The sequence below is a fragment of the Felis catus genome, chromosome E2, assembly GCF_018350175.1.
Source record: "Felis catus isolate Fca126 chromosome E2, F.catus_Fca126_mat1.0, whole genome shotgun sequence".
NCBI lineage: Eukaryota > Metazoa > Chordata > Mammalia > Carnivora > Felidae > Felis > Felis catus.
In genome coordinates, this window is record NC_058382.1 from 35,167,152 (window position 1) to 35,186,916 (window position 19,765).

The 19,765-nt window shown below is 44.8% G+C and overlaps 1 protein-coding gene across 4 annotated transcripts in view; it reads left to right on the forward strand.

Moving 5' to 3' along the window:
- Positions 1-4,560, forward strand: part of GINS3 (GINS complex subunit 3) — a 93,245-nt gene extending 88,685 nt beyond the window's left edge. For all 4 annotated transcript variants that reach the window (XM_045046685.1, XM_045046683.1, XM_045046682.1 and 1 more), the window contains 2 exons: positions 981-1,214; positions 3,086-4,560. In XM_045046685.1, coding sequence (XP_044902620.1) covers positions 981-1,214; positions 3,086-3,316 — 465 coding nt within the window. In that variant the 3' untranslated portion in view covers positions 3,317-4,560. The remainder of the gene's footprint in view (positions 1-980; positions 1,215-3,085) is intronic.
- The last annotated feature ends 15,205 nt before the right edge of the window (positions 4,561-19,765 follow it).

Below are 19,765 nucleotides of genomic sequence, written 5' to 3' on the forward strand. Positions count from 1 at the left end.
GGGAACCCTCCTGAAACCCAAGTTCCAGGACACCCACCAAGGATCAACTCTGCAGGCAGGCCCCTCTAAGGAGGGCGGTCTGAGGCTTGCTGTGTTAACTTTCTGCACACTTTCTGTCTGCAGATGCCTTCAACTCAGTTATATTTGGCCTTTTTTTTTTGTTTGTTTTTTTTGGATATTTCTCTTCGTTTCTGGTCTGTCATGGCCACCTCATTATATTTTCCAGTTCTGTTAAGGCTTTAAAAATATAGAGAGATGTGTATCTTTACTGTCCTCTCTGAAGCTGTGAAGTGGGATGGAGAGGGGCTGTGGCCTGAGCTCAGGCTGATGCTGTTTTTCCATATATCGCCCAGTACCTGGTGGTGCTTAGTGCGTAGTAGGCCTCCAGTGAGCGCGTATGAGGAACAGGTATGGAATATTTAAAGAAAGCAGAAATGCTTATTTTTGTATTTTTCTAATATTCATTGGTTTTTGAGAGAGAGAGAGTGTGAGCAGCGGAGGGGCAGAGAGAGACGGAGACACAGGACCTGAAGGAGGCTCCAGGCTGTGTGCTGCCAGCACAGAGCCTGACGCGGGGCTTGAACTCATCGAGCCACAAGATCATGACCTGAGCCGAAGTCAGATGCTCAACCGACTGAGCCACCCAGGCGCCCCCAGAAATATTTATTATACTTCTGAAGTATCTGCAATTGGAAGTTTTTATTTATGTGAGTTAGAAAGCTTCCCCTTTGTACCACATTTTTGTTCCGTACTATGCTTCTGTTGAACAAAAACCGTTGTTCTCACCATTCCATTATGATGTAAAACTTCAGCCCATGCAGTTCATCTCTTCAAGTCACAACCTTCTTCTGCTTTTGGGAGCCACACCCCCAAACAGAACAGGCAGCAGATGTCTGCTCAGGCAACCTGTATTTCTGTGTATTGCCACACACATTTATTACGCTATTTGCTTTTAAAACCTACATTCCTGTGTGATGCAGGGCTCAAAGCTCGAACTCCCCCTGTGGCTGGCAAAGGGACTTTTTGACCACAAGCGGCGGATCCTTTCTGTGGACCTTCCCAAGATCTACCAGCAAGGTTGGAGGACCGTGTTCAGCGCCGATGCCAACGTGGTGGACCTCCACAAACTGGGGCCGCATTTCTATGGGTTTGGCTCCCAACTCCTGCATTTTGACAGTCCAGAGAATGCAGACATCTCCCAGTCTCTCCTGCAGGCAAGTAATTGATGTGAAAACCCTACGGCACCACACACACTTTAGGAGCCACCAGCCTCCACCCTTACCCAGGGAGTGTATCATGTATATGCTCAGTTTATTAGTTATTCCACAGCGGCCTACAGTTAGACTGCATTTGCCGATTATATATTTACTTAAAAATGACTTAAAAAAAAATGACTTGTCTGCAGCTCTTCATATTTGTTTGTTAAGAGTTGGGGCCACAGGAAGGCCTGGAAATAAGAGAGATGATGGTTGACTATAGGTGACAGGCACTTAAATACACCAGCCCAGCCCAGCCCCAAGACTGGTCTGAGGGCTCCCGTCAGGAGTACATGTGTTATTTGTTTCCGTCCCTTGCTCTGGGGCTAAATCATGGCTCTGTTATGTACGAACTGCGTGACCTCTATAGGCTTCCATTTTTCACCTGTTAAATGGAGATAACAATAGTGCCAAAATTATTGCATCGTAGTGAGATTAGGTGGTGACATTTAACAAATGGTAACTATTACTGTTGTTTTCCACGGACAAAACAATGTTATACCCATATTACCATCCTTTACGACATAACCTTATTTTAACGTCTCATAATCATTACTTTTTTTATGTTTATTTATTTTTGAGAGAGACAGAGCCTGAGCGGAGGAGGGGCAGAGAGAGAGGGAGACACAGAATCCAAAGCAGGCTCCAGGCACTGAGCTGTCAGCACAGAGACCGATGTAGGGCTTGAACCCACAAACCGTGAGATCATGACCTGAGCCAAAGTCAGATACTTAACTGACTGAACCACCCAGGCACCCCCATAATTGGGGTTTTTTTGCTAATATTAGGAGAAGCTACCCTTTCTACCTCTTATTTTACTTCCTCATTTCTAGCTTTATAAGAACTTCAGCTGAAGACACGTTTCCTCCCTGGACTATATAGACACCCTCCATCAGTCTCAAGGGTTGTTTGGCCTAACATGTACTGGAATGGTTTTTGATGTCAATAGTAAAGAAAAACATTGTTGCCATCCACTGAGATAAAGAAATCAATACCTAGACTAGAGACAGTTTGAGCTTATGAAACTCTTTTGGGCAGAAAGCTAAAAATGGGGAAAGTCCATTTGTTTGTCTTACAGTGTCTCCAGGACATGTCCTTGAATTGGAACAGTGCCCTTTGTTAGTGAGTTATATCTTTCCTTTTTCCATCACTGCTTTCAAGTTCTATAAAGTTGCCCATCAGTAAGGTGATAACTCCATGAGGCAATTGAAGAAACTGAGGCAGGGGCTTGTGGCTTGGTCTCAGGGCCCTGTGGTAAAATGACAACGCTCAGTCATTTGTGTCTCTATCCTGCTCTCACACTGAAAAAGATATAAAATGCACTCAATTAGATTAGGAGTCTTTTCTGGTCCAAACTTATCTGTGTGCGTCACAGTACATTATTGTGGCCTTTGATAGTAATAACAATAATGGGTAACCCTTTTTTTTTTGTTTTTAATTTTTTTAATGTTTTTGGTGGGGTGTGGGGAGGGGCAGAAAGAGAGGAAGAGAGAATCCCAAGCAGGCTCCGTACTGTCAGCGCAGAACCTAATGCAGGGCTCAAATTAATGGGTAGCGCTTTTTGAACAGATTACCCTTGCCAGCCAGTTGCTAGATGTCCTACATGTATTCCTTCATTGGCTACCATAACAACCTGTTGGATATTCATAACCGTCCATTTCACAGATGAGGAAATTGAGGCATGGCAATGTGAAATCACTTCCTCGAGTGATAAAGTCACCTGAGACCTCCTTCTGACTGAGTCCTAGACCAAACTTTTGCCCTTCATGACATTTAAATGTTCAGGGAAGAATGGATCTGATTTTTCTCACTCATTCCTTCTCCTTCAGACATTCATTGGACGTTTCCGCCGCATTATGGACTCCTCCCAGAACACTTACAATGAAGACACTTCGGCATTGGTAGCCAGGCTGGACGAGATGGAGAGGGGCTTATTTCAAACAGGGCAGAAAGGACTGAATGACTTTCAGTGTTGGGAGAAGGGGCAGGCTTCTCAGATCACAGCTTCCAACCTCGTTCAGAACTATAAGAAGAGAAAATTCACGGATATGGAAGACTGAAGGTCAGAAGAACACAGAATTGCTCCTTGTGGAGTTACTGCTCTGTGTGTCCTTGATAGATCCTCATTGACCTTATAAAGGGCCATGTCATGGCTTATTTCCCACAACAGTGTCGGGAGCAGTGCCATCTGTTTGGGAAAGGACGTGGTGCAGGAAGTCCCTGGCCTGTATGGCTTATAAGACTCTCCCACCCTGCTGACCCATAGCCGGGGAGAAACCAAAGTCTTTTGTAAAATACAGTTACCACATGCATCATAATACAATTGGAACTGGGATCCCTTATATCCGGGAGTGTGACACCCTCCGATGTCCACTTTCGCTGCTCCAAAGGACAGGTACAAATGGGCCATCTGCCCACAAATGTTCTCTTGAACTTAACTGCTGCATCTTCCTTATGGCTGCTCCGAGGACAGCACCTCCAGAATGCTGGCCTTACTTGTGAATGTCTCCTGCGTCCTGCCTGCGAGGAGTCACCCCAATTTCCAGAAACAGTTGCCAAGAATAAAGAAGGAAAATGATAAGACAGATGAATGGTAGGGCTTTTACTAAAGAGAAAGCATTGCTCTCCTCCTCTGCAGTCAGGGCTTTGGGGACGGGGCTTCACAAAACTCTGTGGTCAGCCTGGAGGGGAAATGGTTAACCTGAGCTTGTCTTTCGCCTTGAGATCTTTAGAGCCACCCGCCCAGCAATCCATTCCCTCCCTAGAAAAGCTGTCATGGAGTCATTTGCAGCTGCATAGTAGTTATTAAAGGGTGTTAACCAAGCCGTCTTATTTTGAAAGCTGGACTTTAGGATTGCTGGTTAGGAAGAGCCCTGTTTGAGAAGCTGAACATGGCAAATGTAAGTGGCAGGAGACCTTGACTATGTTCTTCCTCTTTGGTCAATTTTGCGGCATTATGACCTAGAGGATTCCTGACCGTTTACCGAGAATGTGTTTAAGCATGTTTAAGCAAGCTCAAAACTCTTCCTGGAGATCAAGGCAGAAACCTCAGGCTGAGTAAGAAGCATCGTTCCCTGGGGGACACCATCTGACGGGCAGTTGTCTCCACACCAGCTTCCCATAACGACTGAGAATGGTCTTTGTCATTAGAAATCATAGAGGGGTTTGGGTATTCAGATTGTGCAGATGTCTCGATGCAAACTTGGAATGCCAGAACAGCTTTTGAAATGCATGTTTTAAGATGGAACCGATGTTTTTATAATTTGATTTTGGTGCTAAATAAATGACCCACTTAGCACATGAATACATTCTGTACAAGTAACTATTTCTGTAACTCGAGTACTACAGACAATCAGACAGAGCTATCAGAGAATTTTGTCTGTGATCATATTCAACAACAATGCCCAACTAAATCCGTGTTTCCGTGGCTGCTCTTTTGTTTGCACCTGACTCAAGAGTATGAGCTACATTCCCTGTAGGAACGACATGGGTCCCAGAAAGGTAGGACCTCGTGGTGAGCACAGCATTTACATCTAGCCAGGGCCCCAGAGATGATTCATAGAGTGAGAAAAGTATATTATTCAATTTTGGGATTCACTGTTTTCACAGATAGCTTTGTGTTTAAAGTCAGTCCTCAGGCTGCTGCCATTTTTTTCTCTTATTGGGGAAAAAAAAATGCACAGGAGCCACATGCCAGGAATACGTGGGTATGCAATGTGCAGAATTCATTCCGTTTTAAATTTTGAATAGATTACAAGTAGCTTTTGAATCCTATTTCCAGTTACAAGTCTGCCTTCAAGCCTGTCAATTACTACCCTTGTCCCCCTGCAGTCCTCCCCAAATCAGGCTTTTGGATCACTCTTTAGTCCCTTCAAAGAGGTGAATTTTTCCAAATGAGTCAACAAACAACTCAAGTACCAAATTGCTCTTAAAATCAAGGGGGGTTACGTGTGCCCTTTCCCCTTAAGGCTCTGTTACCAGGTAACTCTGGACTTCATGACTTATAAAGACGTCATCATTTTCAGGTTTCTCCCTGGGATGACCTGGGCTGTCAGAGAAGTGGGGCAAGTCTTGGTCTCCTGGGTCCGTTCCTCCTGCTCTCCTTGACCTCTGAACTTGAGACAGCCCTAGGCTCAGTCCTTGGGTCTCTCCTCGCCATTCCCACTTCGGAGGGCATCTCGTCGCATCTCAAACTTTAAATACCATCTGTGTGCTGTTGACTACCCCAAGTTTGATCTCCAGCTCAGACCCCTCCCTCCAACCGTAGATTTGCATCCAGCCACCCACTTGACCTTGCTGTGTCAACATCTGACCTAACATGGCTGAAACTGAGCTAATCTGACTCAGTCTGCTCCTCCTATAATTTTTCTCTTCTCCGTTTCTGACATCATCATCCCTCCCTATTACACAGGACAAAAACCTAGGTGCCTTCTTGGCCCTCCCTTACTTACCGTTTTTGGGTCTGCCTTCAAATCACCTGCAGAATCTGACCAACCTCTTCCCCACCTCCAGTCTTGCCTGGATGGTTGTGGTTGCCTCCCTACTGCCTCCCTGCAGCCACCCTCCCCGCCCCCCATCTTAAGGCTTAGCTCAACAGCAGCCAGAATGGTCTTATTCAAAAATAAATCCCATCTTGTTCAATTTCAGCTCAAAACCCTCCAAGAAAAAGGCCACTCCACCATCCTTTTGTTAAAAAGATCACTTAATCCCAGTGACCTGGTATACACAGATATTGGATACACACAGAAATAATTTCTAAAAGACAATTCCATACCCCAAACCTAAAGAAAAGTGTCTGAATTTGGAGTTCTGTTGCTAACTCAGGATATCACTATTTTGAATGAGCCAATGTGTTCTCTTCTGTTCCACTATCCTTCAAGAAACCCCAGAAGGGCGTTTTCATCTTTATGCTTGAAACCGTAATGCTTAAATACATATATAATATTTTACACATCTTAGCAAAAGAAAATACGCAGAGACTGTATGTGTGTTTCTGAAAGTGGGTATCTGTGTTTAAGAGAAAAATCTAGGGGCACCTATGTGGCTCAGTCAGTTGAGGTTTTGACTTCGGCTCAGGTCATGATCTCGTGGTTCATGGGTTTGAGCCCTACATCTGGCTCACTGCACTGAAGCTACTCTGTCAACGCCGAGCCTGCCTCAGATCCTCTGTCCCCCTCTCTGCCCCTCTGCTTACGTGAGCGTGCTCTCTCCCTCAATCTCTCAAAAATAAACGTTAAAAAAAGAGAGAAAAACATGTCCTTTAGTAACTTGGTTGAACAAAAGGTAGGATAGATACTTAACTCTAAGAACCTTAATTTTATAATCCTTATCTAGTATGGGTAAAATAAATTTTTTATATCGGATACACACAAATAATTTCTAAAAGACAATTAAGTACCCCATACCTAAAGAAAAGTGTCTGAATTTGGAGTTCTCTTGCTAACTCTTGATGTCACTATTTTGAATGAACAATAAACCCCCTCATCCTTAATGAATAGTGAATAAAATGGATATGCATCAAGGGTAAGCCTCGCCTACTAAGAGCAGATGTTTAACAAAGGTGACAGGCCCAGCCTGCTTCTGTTTGAGCTCATTTTTGAGACACTGCTTACTTGTCTCGCAGCCTCACTTAGGACACCAGCATTCCCCTTCCCAGTATGCTCTCTGGTTGCCCGTGCTGTAGTCTAAGGGAAGGTACAGAGGAGTCTGTCCCCAGAAGCCAGAGGTCTCCTTTGTGTGTCTGCTCTTCAGAGATCAGAGACAAGTCAACTAAAGGGGCATCATTTCATTAAACCCTTTTATTTGGGAGTAGTTCTAGATTTACACAACAGTCGTAAAGCTAGTATAGAAAGTTGCCCGATATCCTTCACACAGCTTTCCCCAGCATCTTACATAACCATGGTACATTTATTAAACTCTGTTAACTAAACCATTGGTTTTCTTGAGATTTCACCAGATTTTCCATTAATGTCCTTTTCCTGTTCCAGAATGCAATTTAAAATCCTATGTTGCATTTAGGGGGCAATCATTTTTGAAAGCCAAAAAACATCAGACTTCCCTACGTTAATTTCAGGAGTTTATCTTATTAGAAATGTTTCCTTGCATTGACGTAGGTAACTGGGCCCAACTAGGGGCATGTTAGGCCCTGCCCAGGAGCAAGCTACCAGTAAGTTCATCAAGAAGGCAGAGTATTTGCTTTTCACCTGAAAACTTCACTCCCCGATATTTGAATCTGATGGGAAAAGGCCTCTTTAGTTTTACTTACAGCTTTTAGCATTCTCTCTCTGACAGCGAGAACAGGATTTTCTCCCCTTTCTCTTCTGGCACATACTAGCTAATTTTCTTTGTATCTAAAGGAGTTTAAAAAGAGCACAGCTTTATACACCAACATTATTAACAAGTGTCAGGACAGCTCTGAAAATAGTGCCTGGGAACTGCTAGTGTTTCAGAATCCATAATGGGAAGGCACAGAACCAGCTAATCCTTGCAAACCTCTCCCACCTAAGGCCAATTAAGAAAAAAAAAAAAAAAAAGCCCAGAGTTTTAAGTCTTTGTGACATTCTCTGCTCCCGTGTCACCCTTGAGACAGTTTATTTGGTTCCTCCACAATGTCAGTGACTCCCTTTGTGCAATGGAAATTCTTCCCCGAGGACAGTTTCTTTTCTTTGGGTGTAGAAAACCAAATGAGCAGCTAAGGAATATGGATTCAAATGTAACCAGGGAGACAGGTCAGAGCAGGGAGGGGAGATTTATTGAAGCGAAAGTGGCAAAGATACGTGTTGATGCTTGAAGACTGGTGACAGAAACCAGGACTAAAAGTAGGCATTTGTCAGAGTCATCGGATGGGAGAGATGAATGGTTGTTCCAGAGGGTGGTCTTATCTTAATGGGAACAAGAGGACTTGGCTTTGGCTCTGGAGCAAAACATCGAAAAAACTCAAAAGACACTGTTACTCTCTAACTTAGCATTTCATGTTCACTTCTTTATCCAAGATTCCAGATAAATTGCTTTTCTCTGAGAGAGACAGAGACAGTGCAAGTATGGGAGCGGCAGAGAGAGAGAGGGAGAGAGAAAGAATCCCAAGCAGGATCCATGCTGCCAGCACAGGGCCTGACGTGGGGCTTGAGCTCATGAAACTGCGAGTTTATGATCTGAGCTGAAACCAAGAGTCCAACGCTTAAACTGAGCCGCACAAGTGCCCCCAAGACTCCAGGTAAATATTAAGTAATGTGCCTCTTTTCAAATAACCGAGAAGTCCAGGAAAGGTTTTCTCAGGTTTTGAGCCAGCCCAGACCTTGATCAACACTTCAGAGGATGTTACGGGCTGACTGTCTACATCATTTCAAAGATTTTTAGGGGGAGCTGTCCATATAACATGATGCATCATGTTTGTGTATGGCCGGCAAGGAAAATTAAGTTCTCCAATTTTTAAGGAATTTTTATTTAAAAAAAATTTTTTAATGTTTATCTTTGAGAGAGAGCAAGCAAGTGCAAGTGGGGGAGGGGCAGAGAGAGAAAGAGAGAGAGAGAGAGAGAGAGAGAGGCACAGAATTCAAAGCAGACTCCAGGCTCTGAGCTGTCAGCACAGAGCCCGACACGGGGCTCAAACTCACGAGCTGTGAGATCATGACCTGAGCCGAAGTCAGACACTCAACCGACTGAGCCACCCAGGAGCCCCTAAGGAATTTTTAAAAGGCATTAATAAAAGTTGAAAATCTCACTCCATTTTGAAAGACTGCTATCTCCATAGACTGTTGTGATTTTTAATTTTTTAATTTTATTTTTTGAGAGAGACAAAGACAGTGCAAGTGGGAAAGGGGCAGAGAGAGAGAGAGAGAGAGAGAGAGAGAGAGAGAGAGAGAGATTGAGGGAGAGAATCCCAAGCAGGCTCTGCACTCAAACCATGAGATCATGACTTGAGCCAAACCAAGAGTGGGACTCTTAACCAACTGAGCCACCCAGGAGTCCCAAGGCAGTTGTGATTTTAAAAGGCTTTTCTGCCACTGCAAGTAAAACAAACCATAGGAAAAAATGTGTCAGGTTATGTATTTGTATTTGTCAAAAGGACAGTGTGTAGCTGAGTTAAATAGAGATGACTGTATTGCCTTGCTTAATTACAGCTGAAGCATACCCCCCTCCTTTGATGTCATCCACGAACTGTGTGACAAGGTTCCGTGGGGACTTGCACCAGGACAGATCTCTCAGGAAAGAGGCTATGTCTTCAGGCCCAGAGATGATCATTAACTTGGGGAAGCCAAAAAAAAAAAGAGAACTAATGTAGGGGTGACTTCTTGATAGTATTCTCCTTGAGACCCCTTTCTTTAGTGGGATCCCATCCGTTTCTTTCTAGAAATGTAATGGTTGGTAGATGGCTGCCTGATGACCCATTCATCCTCTGACTTGGACCAAAGTGCAGGAAGGCGCGGGCTAAACAGTTCTCACAGTCCTGGGAGTGGTGGGGGAGCTGGGTCTTTCCTCCTGCCCTGGGGGGGCCTCTCCTGGTCTCTTACCAGTCTCCAGCCTCCAGTCTGGTTTTGTGCCCAGAATTTGTTTTGGAGGCCTCAAAGGCAGTGACACATCTGTTTTCTCCAAATTCTTTCCCAAATAAGTAGGTGATGGAATAATGGAGTGTTTCCTATCAGATCTCCCTAAACTAGTAGCTGCGATGCAGTAGCTTACAGCGGAAGGGGCCCATGAGGACCAACTAGTAACTAGTACAGGCTGTAAAAAATACTTCTGTTTTTTTGTTTGTTTGTTTAAGTTGTCTCCGTGCTCAATGTGGGGCTCCATCTCACAACCCTGAGATCAACAGTCACATGCTTTATTGACTGAGCCAGCCAGGTACCCCTGTAAAAAAATACTTTTTATTTATTTATTTTTTAACTTATTTATTTTTGAGAGACAGCACAGCAGGGGAGATGCAGAGAGATGGGGGGGAGCGGAGGATGCCAAGTGGGTTCCACCTGACAGCAGACCGTCCGACGCAGGGCTCGAACTCACGAACTGTGAGATCATGACCTGAGCCAGAGTCCTTTGCTCAACCAGCTGAGCCACCCAGGCACCCCAGAAATACTTTTTATCATGTTATATTCACATGTAAATGCATTTAAAAGAATATATGTGCCCTTTCTTTAGATTATGAAGTATTACAACATGAACACCTATGAACGTCCACTCATTTAAGGTCTAGACCATAATCAATGCTTCTAGGTTTCTCCTGCATGGTGGAGTGACCACCCCAGAGTAACCACTATCCTGGAATTCGTGTTTACTACCCCCTCGCTGTATATATCTAGTGAATATGGTATTTTGGTTTGGTTTCGAACTTTGTAAAATACCATGCTCATGCATCTTGCCTCTTTTACTCAGTTTTATGTTTGAATTTTCAACCACACTATTGGAGTTCCTTTTACTGCTGAACGGTATCCTACTGGGGGAACATGCCAGAATTTTCATAAGCCTTCTCTTATCACTGGGCATCTGGCTTACATCCTGTCTTTTCTTCTATTACAAACATTGTCACTGTGCGTGCTCTATGACACATCTGGGTCATTTATTTGAGGGTTTCACTGGAGTGAGTTTCACCTAAGAGTGAAAGTGCTGGCTTGTAGGCTCTGTGAGTGTTCAATGTCACAGGATAGTGCCAAAAGGTACCGACTTGCTCTTCGATCAGCTATGTTTAAGAGTGCTTATCATTAGAGTTCTTAACCTTTGCGCATTTAATGGGTATAAAATGATAACTCACTGTGATGCTGATTTGCATTTTGCTCAGCACTAATGAGGTTGATTTCTCTTTATATATGTTCACTGGCCATTCATGCCTTCTCCTCTATGAAATGTCTTTCTATGTGTCTTGCCTATCTTGCCACTGGGTTGTCTGTCTTCTTACTGATCTATAGGACCATTCTGGATATTAATCCTTTGTCAGTCATCTGTGTTGCAAAGAATGTCCCAGTTTGTGGCTTGTCTTGTAATTTTCTTTGTTGTATCTTTTCATGAATAGAAAAGTTCTTAACCTACTTTTTTTTTGATAGAAGGGACAATAGGCACAAAGAGGTGATAGAATTCCTCAGTATAAAAGTGTTCCTACAGAAGAATGAAGCTGGACCCTTACCCAACACCATGTACAAAATTTAACTCAAAGTGGATTAAAAATCTAAACATAAGACCTAAAACTATAAAACTCGTAGGAATAAAAACATAGGGAAAATCTTCATGACATTGGATTTGGTAATGATTTCTTGAATCTGACACCAAAAGTCCAGGCAACAGAAGCAAAAATGGACAAATAGGACTATATCAGACATTCAACACTTCTGCACATCAAAGGAAAGCATCACCAGCGTGAATAGGAAGACATAGGATGGGAGAAAATATTTGAAAATCATGTATCTGATATAACATTCAGAATATATAACCCACTCCTACAACTCAACAGTAAATCAACCCAATCAAAAATTGGGCAACAGACTGCATAAACATTTTTCTAAAGATGACATACAAATGGCCACCAAGCATATGAAAAGATGCTCAACATCACTAATCATTAGGGAGATGCTAATCAAAACCACAGTGAGGTATCACCTCACACTCATTGGGATGGCCACTATCCAAAAACAAAGAAACAAACAAACAAAAACCAGAAAATAACATGTGCTGTCAAGGATGTGGAGAAATTGGAACTCTGATCTTGTGCACTGTTGCTGTGGATATAAAAATGGTGTAGCCACGGTGGAAAACAGTTTGAAGTTTCCTCAAAAAATTAAAAATGGAATTACCACATGATCCAATCCAACAATCCTACTTCTGGGCATATTCCCCAAAGAATTGAACGCAGTATTTCAAGGAGATCTTTGCATACTCATGTTCACTGCAGTATTGTTCACAATAGCTAAGAGCTAGAAGCAGCCCAAGTGTCCAGCTCTGGATGGACAGATAAACAAAATGTGGTATATGCATACAGTGGAATATTATTCATCCTTAAAAATGAGGGGAATTCTGAGGGGAATTCTGGATAAACCTTGAGAACATTGTGGTAAGTGAAATAAGCCAGTCACAGACAAATACTTGAGGCATCTAAAGTAGTCAGACTCTTAGAAAGTACAATGGTGGTTGCCAGGGGCTTGGGGGAGAAGGAATGGGGAGTTGTTCGAGGGCACAGAGTTTCAGTTTTACAAGATTAAAAAATTCCAGAGATCTGGAGGTGCCTGGGTTGCTCAGTCAGTTAAGTGTTCAACTTCAGCTCAGATCATGATCTCACGGTTCATGAGTTTAAGCCCCGTATCATCTGCTGTCGGATCCTCTGTCCCCCTCTCTCTGCCCCTCCCCCCCACAAAATAAATAAACATTAAAAAAAAAGTTCTAGAAGGGCACCTGGGTGGCTTAGTCACTTAAGTGTCCGACTCAGGTCAGGATCTCGTGGTTTGTGAATTCAAGCCCTACATCGGGCTCTGTGCTGATAGCTCAGAGCCTAGAGCCTGTTTTGGATTCTGTGTCTCCCTCTCTCTGCCCCTCTCCCCCACCCCCACTGTCTCTCTCAAAAATAAATAAATATTAAAAAAATTTTTTTTAAGTTCTAGAGATCTGTTTGCAACAGTGTGAATATACATAACACTATTGAACTAACACTTAAAAGTGGTTAAGATGGTGAATTTTTTTTTAATTTTTTAACGTTTATTTATTTTTGAGACAGAGAGAGACAGAGTATGAACGGAGGAGGGTCCCAGAGAGAGGGAGACACAGAATCTGAAACAGGCTCCAGGCTCCGAGCTGTCAGCACAGAGTCCGATGCGGGGCTCGAACTCACGGACAGCAAGATCATGACCTGAACTGAAGTCGGACGCTCAACTGACTGAGCCACCCAGGCGCCCTGATGGTGAATTTTATGTTATATATTTTTTACTGCAATTAAGAAATTTTAAAAAATTTTTAAATGCTGTAGCTAATGGTAGCTGTCATTTATTGAGCACTTAATCTGTGCCAGGCACAGTGACACGGGCTTTGTGAGCATTATCTCATTTACTCTTCACCACAACCCTGAGGGATAAATTCCTATTTCCCCTCATTTTCCTGAGAAAGCGGCTCAGTGAGGTTAAGCAACGGCTCATTGTCACACAGCAAAAGTGCTGAGCCCAGGGCTCGCCCCCAGGCCCAGCTGATTCTGAGCATTGAACTCTAAGTGCTCTGCTGTCTCCTCAGTGAGTAGGAGCTCTGGACAGCCCTCCTGCCAGCCCACGCTCGCTGTCTCGTTCCGCTGTCTCGTTCTTCTTCGGCTCTGGTCCTTCCAACACACATCCCCACGCCACGGCTCCGGAGCGTCTCCTCTGGGGAAATTGGCCCAAGATATGCCTAAGTCAGACAACCACTATCTGCAATATAAATAGGACTCCTCTTTATGTTTCGAAACACTGCTCGCGTCTTTGACAATTCATGCTCATTCCTGAGATTGCAAGCTGCTATTTTTGAAAAGATATTTTGCGTGGCATCTTGCCCCAGGGGCCCTGGGCCTGCTTAATCTGGTATCTCAATTGATGGAACACAGTGCAGCTCTCTGGATTTGATTATACGTGTCTAATCTGCAACTCTGGCTGTTCCTAAAACTCCCCTGCCCTCCGTCCCTGCCCCAACTCCTTGCTCAAAACGAAGTGCTGCCTGGTCAGCCTGGTGGAAGGGAGGTTTGCAGAAAGAAGAGCCTGTGGGGCATGGCTGGCTGGTTTCTGGCCTCTTCCGCTGTGGATTTCGCTGAGAGCAGAAACCCCATTCATTCCCTCCTCTGATGAGGGTCCGCTCTGGGCCAGTGCTGGGTGCTGGGTCTACACTGGAGAGTGGAATGGTCACCCGTCCCGCTTAGGGTTACATCTTATTGTGACAAAATCTGTCATGTGAATTCAGGGGCATGTGAAGGGGAATAGTGGGATGGACCTTCTTGAAATGTATATTCATGAAAGGCCTCTCTGAGGAAGGATGAGGAGGAGCCTGCCAAGTGAAGAGCCCAGAGAAGAATGTTCCCGGCAGTGCCTGTAGCAAGTGCCAAGGTCCTGGGGCAGGAAAGGGTGAGGTCTGTAGCTCGGCCTATCCTGAGGAAGGAAAGCAGTCCTGGGTGACAGGGATGTGGAGGACAGGAAGGAGAGTGACGGAAAGGGAAGTAGGGGGAAGGCAGGGGTAGGAAGCAGGGGCAAGATCCTTTGAAAGGTAAATACAACAGATCACCACCCTGTGCATGGAGCTGATAGGTAGGAGGTGGGGGGACATTATAATGTCCATCACATTCAGGAGTCCAGGAGAGGCCATAGAGATTGCCCAAGAACCTAGGGCAGGAGCGCCCTCCCAAATCAGGGTATGTGTTCGTGCATTGGAGGAGTGACACGTAAGCAAAATTCAAAAGCCTGGTTCTCAAAGTGTAGTCCCTGGTCAAGAGCATCAGCACCACCTGAATGCATTACAAATACAAATTCTCAGACCCCACCCCGGACCCACCGAATCCCCCGAAACACAAAGCACAGAACACTGTACCCAGAAAATGCTCATTTATTGAATGGTCAAATTGCAGGCGGTCCAATTCCAGAAGGTGCTCCTGTGTTAAGATGCAGAAGCATGGGGAGCGCAGCGCAACCGCAGGCCACACCCACACCCACACCCACCCCATGTGGAATGAGGACACGGCCGGCTCACGTGGGTGTAGTTGATTTCAAGGTGCAAAGGTAGTGACAGAAATGCATCTCGATAGCGCTGCCAAGTGAAACTTCACACTTGGCCTCCTGGGGCCGCGGGGCGATGCTTAAACTTTTATAAGGTGTAAAAGGAATTAACATGGGCTGCAGCTGGTTGGAAGCCTTTAAACAGGTTTCAAGTTACAAAAATCAGGCCCGCAAGCCCCAGCGAGCGCGCACATCCACAACCCCCTCCCCCGCACACAGAAGGGAAATGACGTTATCTTCAACCCCAGTTAACTCAAGACCAGCTATGGAAGATGCTGCCAGATTACCTGCTGAGAAAATAAACCTCGGGGCTAAGAACAAGCCTGAGACTTTGGGCCGCCTTTAGAAAAGAAAGTCCTGGAGGGCGCCTGGGTGGCTCAGTCAGTTAAGCATCTGACTGGATTCGGCCCAGTTCATGATCTCACAGTTCTCGAGTTCGAGCCCTGCGTCAGGCTCTGCACTGAGAGAGCGGAGCCTGCGTGGGATTCTTTTTCTCTGCCCTTCACCCACGCTCCCTCTCTCTCTCTCTCAAAAATAAATAAACTTAAAAAAAATTAAAGAAAAGAAAAAGTTCTCTGCCTGCAAACAAAACAGCTTCACTTAAAAAAACCTCCTCCTCCACAGCCATGCAGAACATCAGGGCTTGACACCTTAATTGCTCTGGTAGAAACAAGTTAATGGGGTTTTAATAAAAATAGCACCCAAATAGGCCTTGGGCCCCCTAGTTTTGCAAACAGAAGCTCTGCTGGGTCCCCCTCAGGCAGCCAGACCCTGTGGAGAGTTACAGAAGGGAACCGAGTTCATGGAAATCAGTACCTTCAGAGTCAACAAAAAAGCAGAACTGTGTGGTCTGTTCTATCACAGATTCAGGCAAACGCAGGTCAAGTCACATCCCTCAGACGGTGGAAGCTTGGGCGGGGGTCCCGTGGGCTGTGCCACCAGCACCAGCAGTGCAAAGTCCGGCTGCTCCTCCAGCCAATTCAAGTCTTCCCAAAGTAAGTAAGGGATCGGTTTTTATCTCATTCATGGTTTGGGGCAGGGCCATTTACTAGTGAAGGGACTCGGTTCTGGGCTGAGGCTGCCTAGGTTCAAATCCCTGCTCTGCCGGTTTTTTTGCTGCCCAACTTGGGGGCAGGTCCTCACCTCTGTGCCTCACTTTCCTCCTCTGTAAAATGGGCTCATAGTCCTCCTTACCCTGTAGGGTTTTGAGGAACACTAAATAGGTTGTGTGTAATGTGCTTAGAGTAGCGCCCAGCACAAGACCTCCAACCATGCTGGCTGGTGGGGGAGACCGGGAACTCCGGTGAGGCTGGAACGCAGTGATGAAGAGATGGGCAGAGAGCGCTTATAGAGACAGTCAAAAGTGAGGCCACACAGGGCCTTGGAGACCAGGGCGAAGGTACAATTATAGAAGCAACGGGGAAAGGGGGAAGTGGCCTGAGTTACCTTTGCAAAGGTTGAAAACCATTCTGGCTGCTGGGCCCCAGGCAGGCAGGAACACCTGGAGGGAGGGAGGGCTGTGGGGAACAGAAGACATAGTCAGGAGGCCACTGTGATAATGGAGTGAGAGGTGAAGGTGCCTGGGGCCAGAGGAGCAGCTGGGGGGACAGAGAATAAGTGAAGAGGGTGTCGTGACCACTGACTGGGGGGAGGGAGAGACCAGTGGAGTCCATGGGATAACCCTTCGGGTTCTAGAAAGCCCCAGGAGGAAACAGGTTTGGACCAAGATAATATGATCCCATGTGGCTAACAGAGCCGCCTTGGCCCTTCTCCCTTTCCCCTGGCATGTGTGTGTTCCAGCTGGCTGTCCAGTGTCCCACTTGACTTTTGTCACTTGGCTTCCACGCTGCCCCAGGTCCCCACCATCACTGTTCTTGCCTGGGGCACAAGCGTGTATGGAGGGCTGTCCCACCTTTTATAAAACTATTCACCCCTGGCCGGTGACTGAGCCTGTTTCCAGTCCTGAAAGTGACCAAGATCCAAGGCCCTTCCCGAAACTTCCTGTCAGCTTGGAAATGGAGCCCTCGAGCAGCCAATGGTGGGGCATTTTGGAGTTCGGAGGCTTTTTTACTTTAAAACAATTTCATAGTTTGTGTGCTTTTTAATTGATTACATAAATAATACGTGTTCATGCGTACACAGACTTGTGAAAGAGTCAAACCATCCAGAACAAAACATAAGGTCCCCTCCTCCGTCACCTCCTACACCCCCAAGCCCAGCTCCCGGTGCCTTCCTGGAGGCACCCACCTTCAACAAACAGGTGGCTTTCTTCCAGTGTCAGCGCCCTGACACTCTTGTGCACGTCCTCGTTGTACGTTGGACCTCATTCCACATCCCGTTCTGCTACTTCCCTTTTGACCTAGCACCGTGTCTTGTCAGGGATCTATCTACTTGGGCTTTTTTTTTTTTTTTCTTTTCTACAGCTGTGTGGTTTTCCTAGTATGAAGATACCATGTTTTATTGAACCACTCACCTTCAATTAAGGTTTTAGGCTTTTTAGAGATTTTCACAACATTGCAGTGACTGTCAATGGACCTGAATCCAGACTCCCATGCAAAGATTTCTATAGAGCCCATTCCTGGAAGTAGAATTGCCAGATCAAAGGGTATGCACACTGAAATTTTGATACCTACTGCCCAATTATCTTCCCCAAAGCTGTCTTTTTCTTTAAAAATAAAAGTCTTGGGGAGGCTGGATGGCTCAGTCGGTGAAGCATCCGACTTCGGCTCAGGGCATGATCTCATGGTTCGTGAGTTCGAACTCCAAGTTAGGCCCTCTGCTGTCAGCACAGAGCCCGCTTTGGATCCTTTGTCCCCTCTCTCTCTCTGCCTTTCCCCAGCTCCTGCTTTCTCTCTCTCTCTCTCTCAAAAATAAACATTAAATAAATAATTCTTAATTACAAAAATAATTCATGTTCTTACAAAAACTGTAAAGAATACAAACAAAACCAGAAATTTTAAATCACTCGTAATTCTGGGGCACCTGGGTAACTCAGTCCGTTGAGCGCCTGACCTCAGCTCAGGTCATGATCTCACAGGTCGTGGGTTCAAGCCCCACATCAGGCTTTGTGCTAACAGCTTGGAGCCTTCCTCAGATTCTGTGTCTCCCTCTCTCTCTACCCCTCCCCCACTCACACTCTGCCTCTCTCTGTCTCTCAAAAATGAATAAATGTTTAAAAAAAATCAAATCACTCATAATTCCATTACCCAGAAATGACAACTGTTAACATATAATCTATTTGAGTCCTTTTACCGTGCATATATGTACACATGAATTTTTACAAAAATGTGGTCATAATGTACACCTTTTTTAGAAACCTGCCTTTTGCAGTTAACTATATATCACAGAGATCTTTCCCAGTTATTTAAGATTCTTCCTTGGTGACATTCGAGCTTGTTAACATGGCTAGGGAGCAAGAAAAGAAAAGCTTATGTGGAAGGAAGGAAGCTAAAAAGAATTATTTTAAAGACTGCGTTAAAAACAATATTGACAAGCCATGTGTAAGATATATTCACATGAATCTATGTATGTGGAAAAATTATTCTACAACCCTGATTCTTGAACATTTTTGAGAATCTGGTAAAGCCGTTTTCTTCCCTACAATGTGTATGAATACATAATTTGTATATAATTTCATCCTCTCCCCACCAAAAAATACTTTGTCTACACCATCATTTAATTTAAAAATGTTTTCCCCCTCTTTTTTTTCTTTGACAGAGAGAGAGTGTGCTTGAGAGTTGGGGAGGGGCACAGAGGGAGAGAGAGAGAATCGGAAGCAGGTTCCATGCTCAGCATCGGTCCCAACACGGGACTAGATCTCACAATACTGGGATCATGACCTGAGTGCCTAACCATCTGAGCCCCCCAGGTGCCTCAACACCATCCTTTTAAATGGTTGCATTGACTGCCTCAATATGGGTGGTGCATAGCTCATTTAACCCATAGAGTAGTTAAGAGTATGGTCTTGAGTCAGACACACCATATAAATCATGGCTGTATTTTTTTTTAATTTTTTTTAACCTTTATTTATTTTTTTTGAGACAGAGAGAGACAGAGCATAAATGGGGGAGGGTCAGAGAGAGAGGGAGACACAGAATCCAAAACAGGCTCCAGGCTCTGAGCTGTTGGCACAGAGCCTGACGTGGGGCTTGAACTCAGAGACTGTGAGGTCATGACCTGAGCCGAAGTCGGACGCTCAACCGACTGAGCCACCCAGGCGCCCCTCATGGCTGTATTTCTTATATCTCAGTCCCTCTGCCTGGTTCCTGGCTTGTAAGATCCAGACAATAACAGGTTGATTATAGAGGTTTCAAGAGTTCATACGCGTAAAATGTTTAGAACAGGGTCTGGCACATGGTAAGTGCTAATTAAATGTCAGCTCTTATTATTTCCAGTGTTTTGCTTTTGCAACATGTCTAACTATATCTTTGCACACATCTGTGATTACTTCCCAGGGATAAACTTCTAGGTGTGGACTAGCTGGGTGGGATCACTAACATATTTATAAGATTTGAGATACATAATACAAAACTCCTCTATAAAGATTCAGATTCAATAATTATTCTATGACTGGGTTTACAACGGTTAGCAGACAGACAAAATTCCCTGCCCTCATGGGGTTTAACATTTAAAAAGGGTAGATAATAAGCAAAATAAAGAAGTGATCTATTTGCAAGTGACAAGTACTATGGAGAAAAATTAAGCAGGGTTAGGAGTTGCAATTCTAAAGGGGGTGGTCAGGGAAGCTCCCTGAAAAGATGACACTGGAGCAGAGACTTAAAGGAAAGACACAAATATGAGGACATCTGGGAC